Source organism: Lepidochelys kempii, chromosome 5 (assembly GCF_965140285.1).
Source record: "Lepidochelys kempii isolate rLepKem1 chromosome 5, rLepKem1.hap1, whole genome shotgun sequence".
Taxonomy (NCBI): Eukaryota; Metazoa; Chordata; order Testudines; family Cheloniidae; genus Lepidochelys; species Lepidochelys kempii.
Genome location: NC_136384.1, coordinates 100,875,543 through 100,887,933, shown reverse-complemented (window position 1 = coordinate 100,887,933; position 12,391 = coordinate 100,875,543). Strand labels below are relative to the sequence as shown.

The window sequence follows — 12,391 nt, the reverse complement described above, 5'->3', positions numbered from 1 at the left end:
ACAGGAGTCGTCGACCTGGACTGTGGGTTCAGAAAAACGGCCAAGCTGAGGGCTGCCGTGAAGCTCCAAGGCGAGCAAATCCACCAATAAGCGCAAGACCCACCAAGGTAGAGCAGGAACTTTGTCACCACAAGTTTTCTACACCACAAAAGAATAAGCATGTGATGGTCACATGAATCCTGAGAGAAACAGAAAGACACTTACTTCAGTGTCTGCAGCTTCACCAAAATCCTGTTGCCCAGATGTTCCTTTGGGCAGTCGGGAACTGGTCGTATCTCCACTGCATCCTCCTATTATTAACCACATTATTAGGCACTTATTAATTACATATGGAACCCTTACTCAGTGTAACCAGACAATTACTATAAACAAACTGATTGCAATGTATTGCCTTAATTGAAGAGTGTTCCCCCTCACAAGGAGAAAAGTAAAAGCTGACATTTAATTTGGGGCTGGAACCCACTTCTATTCTGTGTTTGTACAGTGTCTAGTAAAATGGGGTCAAAAATAATAAATTTAAACAGATTTGGACTTTTGACCACAATGCCTGTATTTTCCACACAAACCATTTAAAATAAACGGGGCCACATGGTAGCATTCCCACCCTGATCCTAGCACAAAACACATCCAAACATCCTCTTCCATGGCTGTAAGAGAGTTGAAGACATTATCGTCACTGCAAAATAAGATGTGATTTTCAAATCAGGAGAGCTATCTCGATGCAAAATCCTAATGGAGACAAGGCACAAGTAGTTTTTAACCTAGATGAAGCTAATCAAGGTTGATACCTTTTTGCTCTGAAGACACAACCTAATCTTCAGTGGACTTTTTTTTAAACCTCCTGTTCACTGTTCACCTATTAATGGGAGGTACCTAACACATCTGTAAAGGGCTAGAGTGGACACACATTTGTGCCCCTAGAGTAAAGAATGTTTGTAGCCTTCTACACTGAGGTGAATTTCACTGGTCCTTAATGCTTCAGCTGGTATCACACGTACCCTATCCCATGTGGAAGTTAAGGGATGGGTGAATCAAATTTTGATTTAATTAATATGCTAAATACAGCCAAATATTTACTTACAGTCAGACCCCAACAGCCGTATACAAAATGTCGTCCGAATCTCAGCCCATAGCTCATCCCTAGGGAAAGTGCCCCCTCTGAAGAAGGAGCAGACACTGTAACTGTGTAGCCAGAGAGGCCTGTGGAGCTTCCTTGGATCAGCAGACGGAGAGGCCATTACCTTCTGCAGGGGGCTCTCATTCCCATATTTATTAGTGTCAGAAGAAACTAATACACTTTTTAAGATTTTCTATCTAAAAATGTGAGACTCAAACGCACACGTTGAAAGTTCTCAGAGCTCACCTCGTCCGTGGCTGGGTAGAGGGCAAAGAGCTCGGCATGCCTATTGGCTCGCCGTGCTTCTTCGTTCTGCCTTTCAAAGTCCTCCACACTAACATGCTGCAGCAGATTTTCCAGCCGTGGATCGGGCTGCAGGGTGCGAGGATTAAAGTCACACGATGTCAGGGTGGTTTGTCCGGTCTCATCACAGAGTACATTTAAGGGCCTGGGATCTGCCTGTTGGAGAGAGACACAAGACTGAAATCTCTAACAAAAAAGGATAACTTGGACACTGGAGCAACTCAGAGCTTGTTTTTACTTGGGGTTATCCTCTTTCAAATATTTCCTCAAACTCACCCATGCTGCTAGGCCTATATCACATTTGGTGATAGGTAGGCAGACAGCGTGCTATCCATGGCTGATGACATGACTTGGTCCTCTCTGTTTCCTTGTACTCTGCACTTGCTGTCTCTCATAATTGGCTTAGATTATAAACTCTTTGGGGAAGGGGCAGTGATTTTGTTATGTGTTTGTACAGTGCCGAACACAACAGGGCCTCAATTCTTGACGGGGACCTCTAGGTACTACCACAAATAATAGATAATAATACATTAAAGTTACTTCGTAAAATTGATCTATTATGCATTACTGAAGACTTTTAGACCACTTTGTATCCTTTAGATTTCTTTGCACTGTGGCTGGGAGTTACAGTGTGAGATTGGAGCTATACCGGGTATGGTGACACTAGTACTCATGAGCTGGCACTACTGTTTAAAGGACCCCAAGTAAAAACTCCTGTTGTGTAGTTGGGTTTGCCGCTAGAGTTGGGATAGTGGTGAAGAAGCCAGGCTGCGTGCCTCTTCTTCTCCAGTCCTGCTTCTGGAGGGGAGTTGGGAGGATTGGGCCATGAGTTACCTTCCTCATTGGTCCCAAAGTTCAAGAGAGGGGGTAATGGGATAGGAGTTGCCTCAGTCCTCAGTCCCACTGCTAGGAATGGAGGGGAAGATCCAGCTGCAGTTTACCTCTCCCTCCAGTCCCACTCAAAAGTTTGGAAGTGTGAGGGAAGTCAGCTCATGAGTTGCTGAGACTATATTGGACCCAAAAGACTAGTGATCTAGGCAGTTCCTTGTTTAACTTGACTCTGTGCTCAAGAAGGATGACAGGATGGTAAAAAATGGTGGAAGACAGTTCTCTGTGCTCACTTTTGAAAACAGAAAGGAATCAGGTAATTGCACAGGTGAGAACAACAACAGTAATATGGTTTGTATTCCATAACTTCAACTACACCGGTCCAGATTTATCCCAGGTCAATGTCAGCGGCTGCTCAGGACCTTGGCGGAAGCCACCTCTGCAACATAATGTCTCCAAGGAGGGGGGCAACTAAAGAACTAAATCCTTCCCTTCTCCATCACCCTAGCTGGAGGCCAGCCCAGTCCAAAATGTGACAGTGTTGGCTGTGCATTGAGTGCTGTCAAGGGAAACAGAGAAGCAGTACATGTCATCCTCCTCCACCCGCGGGGCCTGCTTGTATTGAAGACAGTGGCAAAACTTCTACTGTTTTCAGTGGTGCAAGATCAAGCTCCAAAGCTGCATGTGTATGCATACACTGGGGCTGAAAACTCGAGGGGACACTGGCAGATGCAACACTGCCTGCCCTCTATTGAGGTCAACACCCCTGGAGGTGCAGTGGGCCAGGCTGGTGCCCAGAAGTGTCTTTGCTCATTAATGCTATGAGCCTGCCTTAACATACTTGCACTCTAGCAGTGGTTACAGAACTTCGCCTTGAAGGCACACATGCATAAATAATGTGCATGTCAGCGTTATACTGCAAAACATAATCAAAGCATAACATAAAAATAACTGTATGATTAGGGAGCCTCCTTTAAAGGAAGGCAGGATATTTGAGAATCTAATTTAAATAGACGAAGCACAATACCTGATAGCTGGCATCATTGCAATCCAATGTTTCCGATTCGAACGTTTGTTTTTGAAGGGTCTTATGAAAATCCTTTCGAGATCCCTTTTTTTTAAAGGTGCAAGTTTCTGAATTTCCTTGGTTTCTTTAAATAACACAAGCCGGCCAGTCAGGATGGCGGGAGAGTTAATGAAAATAAAATAAACAAAGTAAGCAAATAAAAAAGGTTCCATGTGAAGTATTATTGCACAAGGAGGGCAGTGTGGCACTGTTTTAATGGGCTAAAGAATGCAATGTTTATTTGGGGTACCACTCTGTTTGCAGGCTCTTTTCATAATACAGTATTTTTTAAAAGGATCATTCGTTTATATCACAATTTGCGGAGAAAGGAGCGCCGCAACTCAACTCTTACACAGTGCAGTTAACAGAAGAGCTTGATGTGGGCACAGTTCCTACGACTGGCTCCTCAAAGGCTCCAGCTCCTACAGGGATTGATTTGTCCAGAGTCCTGATTAGGAACATTTGCATTCTAGCTGGTACCCTGCTGGTGCAGTTACATTACAGGGAACACACTAGAAACTGGTCTCTTCTGAACTGCTGTTATGGTACCTCAGCTTCAATTTGCCGCGCCAGAAGACACATCTAAGGCTAACCAGCACAAGTAGCCAGCACTCCTTAGCCTCTTCAAACTGTGCACTTGTACAGTGTAAACAATAAAATGCAATACAGACTAAAGAATATTAATAGATTCCATTTCAAAATACAGGCTGTCTGTTAAACAGGGTAGCAAATGTACCGTTAACTCTGATTTTTGAAAAGCCAGATAAAAGCAGAGAGGAAAAATACCTAGCATGTGGTAGTACCTCCAATAACCAAAAAATAATTTCATAAACTGTGATTATTTAGTATTAAAACCATCAAAACTTGGCATGGAAGAAAAGTCTGTATAAGAAATCCTATCTGTAAATTTTATCAACAAAATATGACTTTAATGACCATAATGGTCAAGTGCAGAAGAGGCAAAACAAAGAAATGTATTAGTGGATGTGTTGGAATGTGTACTTTAAATAAGAAACCACTACTACGTGTCAAGCAGATCCTAGGATACAGCATGTGCTGACATAATCCATACTACAGTATAGTAGAGTGCAATCATTTGTAAATCCAGCAAACCCCAATGACAAGAGTGTTTTACAGTAAAGATTCCAACATGACATCTCACAATAGTGACAAGGCAGCGGTTCAGCGTATTATTATAGAAGACTGCAGTATCCTCAGGGCCATACGGGTAGTATTTTGGGTGACCAGATGACAAGAACAAAATATTGGGACACGTGGAGGGGAGGGGGCAGCCACAGGCTCACCTCCCCTCCTCCCTCCCCCCCCCAAAACCGGCTCTAGGTTTTTTGCCATCCCAAGCAAAAAAAAAGCAGGAGTGCTGCCGAAGCAAAATATCAGGACAAATGGCGTCCCGACCGTACATCGGTCGGGATGCGGGACAAACAACTAATTATGAGACAGTCCCAATTTTATCAGGACATCTGGTCACCCTAGTAGTATTGGATGCAGCCCACATAACACATCGTGGGCTGATATGCGGCCCACAATCGTAACTAGGTTGAGTACCACTGGCGTAGATGTTTACATTAGTTTAAGTTAGGTACTCTATAAGCAGCTGAGGTGTGTGACATGCCACTTATAATGCATGCTGTTGGAATTCATACAATTTTATCTAGGTTCTTCTGCCATGATCATCACTGTAGTGACAAAAGTACAGCTGGGAGTGAGCCTCCCAGCCTGGACAGACAGACCTGTGCTAGTGGGGCTTGTGCTAGCATGCTAAAAATAGCTGTGTGGACATTGTGGCACCAGCCCAATCCTGCCCTGTCCCCTGAGCCCAAGCTCAGATGGCCGTGTGTCTCCAAGCTCTCTCGTTACTGGAACCCTGTGTGCTGCAAATTGATATGGCAAATGCAGTTACGGGAATGGTCTTGCGTACTGACCTTTACAAGGCACATTTAGTACTATTTTGGGGTTTAAATCAGACCATTAGGTCTGCTTGATCTAACCTAGTATTTTTGTCTTGGTTTCATCTGCATAGCCCACATTAAAATTTATAGGAATCATGAGTTACAGTCCCACACATCTCAATGAAAATATTATTCTAACTGCCTCAACAAGGTTAAGATATGCCATAGAAATGAATTCAGGACTTACAATGACATTGCTGAAATGATGGCACCTCTTGTTATTTTATTTTTAAAAGCTATCTCACAGGTGTGAGAACCAGCATGCATGCCAGATCTAGGACAGTGTGTTGTCTTGCAGTAAATAATACGGAAGCTGGAACTGTGCTTAGTTTAATGATGGACTGAAAATCATAGAATACCACGGTTGGAAGAGGTATTCCTCAGGAGGTCATCTAGTCCAGCCCCCTGCTCAAAGCAGGATGAATCCCCAATTTTTGCCCCAGATCCCAAATGGCCCCCTCAAGGATTGAACTCACAACCCGGGGTTTAGCAGGCCAAAGCTCAAACCACTGAGCTATCCCTCCCCCCTCACTGAGCTATCCCTCCCCCAAAATGGCCGCACACTCATAAAGAAGTCCATGACCAAAATCCAAGAGACCTCTTCAGTTCACAACAGTTCACAAGTTCCATAGCACAACTCTACTACATTGTATTGGTTGGTCTGTTTGATTTTAAAAGTACAATTTATTCAAATAGTTATTATACATTACAATTCCCCTTTAATTCTGAAGGGGTATTTAGTAACTTTCAGAGCGGTAAGAATGAGATCTTTATTGAGGATACTGAGAGGCCAATATTCCTTGCTGAAAGACCTGCACTGAAGAGCAGCCTGGCCCCAGCATGCACAGCAAACTGGGTACCTCGTGAGTCCTGACCCTCTTCCTCCAGCGCCACTCATTAGCCTACAAAGATGATCTCTCAATACTATGCATAGATAAATGTGTTGGTCCTAACACACATGCTGCTTTGTTTGTTTGTGATTGTTTTAAATGGAGCTCCCTTACATTTTATTTAATGTAGCACACCCAATGCATTCTGTGTTTGATATGGTAAAAGACATGCACAGTCTCATTTACCCTCAACTTGCTCACTCAGTGGCCTTTTGGTGTGGAAAACAAGCAGAAATGTCTAACAATGGCATTGCTGGCATACTGCAAACTAACTGTCAGAAAGGAACAGTAAGGACTACTGCTCTCCCAGATTCACTTCCCAGATTAAATATCACAATCTTGACAAGCAAAAGGATCTCTGGGTGAAGTGCATACAAAGAGGTAGGATGGAAGGCAAAAGGGAGCATAAAATGATGAAGTGCTGCAGATCGGAAGAGTAAAACCACAGGAAGTTTGAACCCTAACTCTGCGGGCAACAAGTTCCATAGCACAACTCCATATTGTGAGGAAGGCTGCTGTGGTGCTATTTATTCCCTGCTGCTGCTGGCAATTGAGCCAAATACTACGGCAATGTCATGGCTTAACATTGTTCAAGAGAGAAATTAGGAATAAGGAAGTAGATATCATGAAACAGGCTTAGTGATTTAAACAGAAATGCAATGAGTTCAGAGCTCTGTTGAATAATTTTAACAGTAAAGTCTTCTACATTCAGCATGATATTCATCAGGTATCCAAGTGACATTTTAAGTGCCATATCAGGAATGCATACATTTTGATATGTTCCGTACTAACATTTTATAGCCAGTCTCCTTCTCTCAGTTAAAATATTCTGATTTGCTCAGCTTCCTTTCCATAACCTTTCCAAAGCAACAGCTAAGCACCTTAATGCCTTGATGCCTTGCATAAGTGATAATAAGTAATTATGGATCAGGAAGACACTTTTTTTGCCCTTATATTTGGAGAGTAACTGAATTATATGCACCAATGTGTTTGAATTATAATTGTTTACCCGTTCACTGAGAATGTAAAATGAAGTCATAAAAGAGAAGGCACCATTCCTTGACATCCCTGCTCTCCTTGAGTGTGACCTTATTCTAGAATTGCCTTAATCACCCAGGAGGAAAGACAGGAACTCTAAGCTGTTTTATTTTAAAGTCCCTAACATTCAAAAAGAGGTTTTATTGTTCCTGGAGGTAAAGCAAGAAACCACCTAAACCTCAGCAAACAGTTTTAATTATTCAAGTGCTTAACTTTCTTGTCAACCACTGAACATACCAGAAATTACTTTTTTTCCTCCTGCTTCTCCAAAAATTTTCATGGAAAATACTCACTTTGAAAAGTTTTTCTAATACCACCACATGACGGCAGTTAACATTGACAAAGCGACAAGCCCTGTTTTCAGTGAACAGCCCAAACTACTGGCCTAGAAGAAGACACTCCCGCTCTAAGAAGTAAAAGCAGAGCCTTCCCAACTCCTACAGCAGCCTCTGGGCTGAACAGCGCCCCCAGCCATCATCACACTCCCAGTCAATGACAGCAGTTATGGATCTACCAGCTATCCAGTCACGGATGGTGGCCAGGATTCAATAACATGCAAGAAACCTCCAGTGGACAATTATAGAAAAACTTGCAGTGGGAAGCGTCAGAAATAAGTGGTTGTCTTATGTCCTGAAGAATGAGGGTCGTACATTACAAAACAATTATTCTGCCTAATGGAACTTGGGATACTACCCCTATAAATGTCTAACCCTTTTTTGGAGTTTTGTAGTGTTTCAATGAAGACCCTCTAAGCCAATAGGAGAGAGTTCTCCCATCGGCTTAGTTACTGAGAGGTGGTAGCTATGTCAATGGGAGTATCCGCCGGTCAATGTAGTGCTGTCTACACCAGGGGTTAGGTCAGTATAACTATGTTATGTCAGGGGTGTGGATTTTTACACCCCTGAGTGATGCAGTTATACTCAGATAGGTCTGTAGTGCAGACCAGAGCAACTCCATTTTTCCTCCCTGATTGAATCCTGATCTGACAATTTCTGCTGCCTATTCTACATCTCTTTCTCTTCTTGAACCCCCACTCCACCCTCTTGTCTCTCTCCGCAGGAACTTTCCAATTTGTTTTTAGGTGAAAGTTGACAAATGACATCAGCTTCCTCATTAATCCACATCTCTGAAGGGTGTTTTTCTGCCACGCCTCTATCTGCTCCCTAGATCTTCTGACCTTCTTCCATTCCTTTCAGCTGTACACCACCACTCCCTGCAGCTTCCAGTTGAGAGGAAAAGTGGGTGTGCAGAGGGCTCCTCAGCCCTCCATTTCAGCAGTTCTCAAACTGTGGGTTGGGACCCCAAAGTGGGTCACAATCCCATTTTAAGGGGTCACCAGAGCTGGCATTAGACTTACTGGGGTCTGGGGCTGGAGCCGAAGCCCAGGCCCCACCGCCTGGGGCGAAAGCCAAAGTCTGAGCCCCACGACCTGTGGCCAAAGTTCAAGGGCTTCAGTCCTGGGCAGTGGGGCTCAAGTTACAAGCCTTCCCACCTGGGTTTGAAGCCCATGGACTTTGGCTTTGGTCCCCCCTGCCTGGGGCAGCATGGCTCGGGTGGGCTCAAGTTTTGGTCCCTCCTCCTGGTGTCATGCAGTAATTTTTGTTGTCAGAAGGGGGTCGCAGTGCAATGAAGTTTGAGAACCCCTGCTCTATTTATTGGCCCCAAGGAACTGTGGTTGGCCAGGCACAAATTAGAGCAGCCTTTGAGTAGCATACATCTCAACTCATTCTCAGCTCAGTATTGAGGCAACCATGTACCCATGTATATATACATATTATATATATTCAGCAGAAATATATACACATGCAAAATACTTTTGTACATCTGAGGATTTCAAAGCACTTAATAAATATTAAGTAAGCCTTATAATGCCCTTCCAAATGGAGTATTATTACTATCTTTTTACAGATTGACCAATGCATAGTTTAAATAACCTATTCAAGGTCACAGCAAGATAGTAGCAAAATCAGGAACAGAACAGAACCTATATTCCCTGGCTCCCAATTCTTACTTTGATTCCTCAAATATTTTGATGCAACTGTTCACAAAAAACACGTGTGCATAATTCCCTTTACCCGGATGACCAAGATAATAAAACATACCATAAGCCTGAGTATGTGTGTGTATAGGAAACAGTATTTGTATGACTTCATTTACATCTATATGTACATAATTCATCAGAGCATTTTGTAATATTCTGTATATGCTGTTGTCTGTCTCTATTATTTTACTGCTTACTACATTTGTGTACACAGACAAATTTTACAAGGTAGTCCCTTTATAGATTAAATGAGGCATAAACTTGCAGGGCACTTACCAAAAAAGAATTTGTAAAGGGAGTCACAGTTAGAGAGCATCCATGCTCTGTGTAGTGTAGATATTCAGAGTGAAATGCACTGCTAGCTTATCATTAGTGACTCTAGGGTTGCCAGGTGTCCGGTTTTTGACCAGAACGCCCAGTTGAAAAGGGACCCTGGCAGCTCCAGTCAGCACTGCTGACCAGGTCGTTAAAAGTCCGGTTGGCGCTGCAGGCAGGCTCCCTGCCTGGCTCCGCGCAACTCCCGGAAAGCTGTCAGCATGTCCCTCTGGGACATGTCTCTCGACTGTGCTGGGAGCCCCTTGCGGGCTTGCTGTCAACGTGGGGAGTCCCTTCAGGCACACTGTCAGTGCTGCCCTAACTCTAACCCTGCCCTTAATTTCCTGCAACTGTGAAAATTCAGATCAATAAAAATTCGGGGGCGGGGGGATGCTTAAAACCTGTAGTTTTATGCAACTGAGAAAATTCAAACCCATAAACGTAATTTTAAAATGCTGGAAAATAAAAAAAAAATTGAAATTACAAAAAAAAAAAAATGGAATTCAGCCAAGCCTAACCATATGATCTGATTAATTTATCAATTGCCAAAAAGGGAGTTGCTAACAAACAATGCACTTCAGCCTGGACACCCACAGAATCCCTTTAACGTTTTTTAAAATACTCCTCAAAATAGCTAATGGAAGCTGAAGCATTTAGCAACTCTCAAGCCCTTGCTAATGGGGCTCTTAATAGGTACGTCACTGACTCTGCACCTTGAATTACACTGACCAATATAAACTGAGGGAATAGCTTTGCAACTGCTCAAAGTATTATCTGAAACAAGGTAGCTGACTCTGACAGTATGCTAACAATCATATGACTACAGTCAATTCTCATGGGAGAGACAGTGACACAGAACTCATGCTTAGGATACTGGCGTTGTGTTTCTCTTTCAAGTCTCCAGTGGAAATCAGTTTATCTCAAAATTCTAAGTAGAGGTTAAAGAAATGACACTCTCAGCACAATTTCAATCCACATTTTGCTTCCACTTATTTTGATAATATCAAATAAGTTAAAGTACAAAACAGTTCACTAACCACTTTATTGCTGAAGGAGGTAAATCCAGCAAACCTACTTGACTAATACTACTCTTGAACGAACTGCGCTTGGTATGTCCTGATGATTATTGGACACACTCCACAAGAAACTGTTTCCAGTGCATAGGCATGTTCTGGCAGCAGTGGAAGTCTACCCATAAATGATATTTCTGGCTTTGACATTCAATCTGTTATCTGACAAGAGATTCTGAAATAATCTTTGAAACCTGGCTCTCTGTCGAAACCGACAAAGGTGACAGAGCTTTATAAATTAAACCAGCAGGACAGATTTAATTCTTTCTCCATCTCTCCGCAAATCTTCAGAGACACAGGTTCAATAGCATTTAAAACGTTTTAAAAATACAGACTCTAAAAAGCTCTATTGCCTACAAAAGCCTTTAAACTAAGGGTATGGCACCATGGCAATCACAGAATTTGATTGCAGCTCATGTAGACGTACCTGGACAGTCTAGCTAGCTCACATACCAGAGCAGTGAAGCTGTGACAGCACCAGCTTCCAAACAGGCTGTACAAGCATGGCGGGAACCCTGGTAATTACTTGGGCAGCTAGTAAACATTAAAGCCATGCCCTTGCAGCTTGACTGCTCCAGTCCAGTACCCAATCAGCTACATGTTTAGATATCTCCACACGAGTTGCAATCAGAGCCTGTGATTAGCTGTCTTATATAAACACTTAAGTTTGTGTTTATACCTTTGAACTCAATGGAAATACACATTTTTACTTCCTTATCCCATCTTATTTATAATGATAAAAATGACATTTATCTAGAGATCTTTACCCTGACAGATCCCAAAGCACTTCACAAACTTAAATAACATGTAAACTCTGAACAGGGATTCCCTTCATCCACCAGTGAATTACAAATATCCTGGGGATGACACAGAAAAACGGTCTAACAGCACACAGCAACACCACATACAGTTTAGGACAGGAAATGAAGAGTACCTTATCATATTTAGAAGGAAGACAGAATTTAAGTAGAGAGAATGTTATTAGTCAGTTTGGGATTTGGTCAGGATTTTGTGAATGGTGCCATGGGAATTTTAATGACCACAAGTGATCAGGACCTCCGTTTCACATCTCCTCCCAAAAGTGGAGTATGCGAATCTATTTAAATAGAGTCACATGGCTATTGTGTAGCAATTAAAAATGAGTAGTATAAAAATACACTTTTGATATTGCACAGAAATCATTCATCACTTAATATGAAATACTTCCCTCTGGATTTATTGTTCTTCTATCAAAAAATGAAGCAACAGCAAGAATTTTTAACTATAGTGCATCTGCCCAAACAAAACAAAACAATTTAAAAATCGCACTGAAAATGCACTATTACCTTCAGCTATTCAAAATTCTCTTTTGTGGGATTAGTTATAACAACACATATTATGTTAAAATACAGAAAGGTATTTGCTGTTTTATTTGCAAATATGTAACTTACTTTCGATTCACAATCAGCCACTCCCGAATATATGTCTGAACACAATCCCTGACATGTGGATCCAATTCAACACTGTGAAAGATAATAAAAAATACATGTTAATACTTTAAAAACATTGTCATGTCTGAGAAGTGGAAGATTGATCTGTACTACATGCGTTATCTTGCTGGAATATTTGCTACTGTTCTGGTTTTAACAGAATTAACTACTTACCACTCAAGGTAGCTCACGAATACAAGACTAATGCAACATTTTATGGCAACCATAAAATACTGCAAAACAAAAGAAAGTGTCCAGGCATGAACGCAAGGTCTCAGACAGGA

At 42.2% G+C, this 12,391-nt stretch overlaps 1 protein-coding gene across 1 annotated transcript in view; it reads right to left on the bottom strand.

Moving 5' to 3' along the window:
- Positions 1-12,391, bottom strand: part of DOCK8 (dedicator of cytokinesis 8) — a 132,298-nt gene that overhangs the window by 88,889 nt on the left and 31,018 nt on the right. Inside the window, exons 4-7 of the mRNA XM_073345216.1 lie at positions 12,069-12,140; positions 3,276-3,399; positions 1,364-1,576; positions 205-290 (exon numbers count right to left, since the gene is read on the bottom strand). Coding sequence (XP_073201317.1) covers positions 205-290; positions 1,364-1,576; positions 3,276-3,399; positions 12,069-12,140 — 495 coding nt within the window. The remainder of the gene's footprint in view (positions 1-204; positions 291-1,363; positions 1,577-3,275; positions 3,400-12,068; positions 12,141-12,391) is intronic.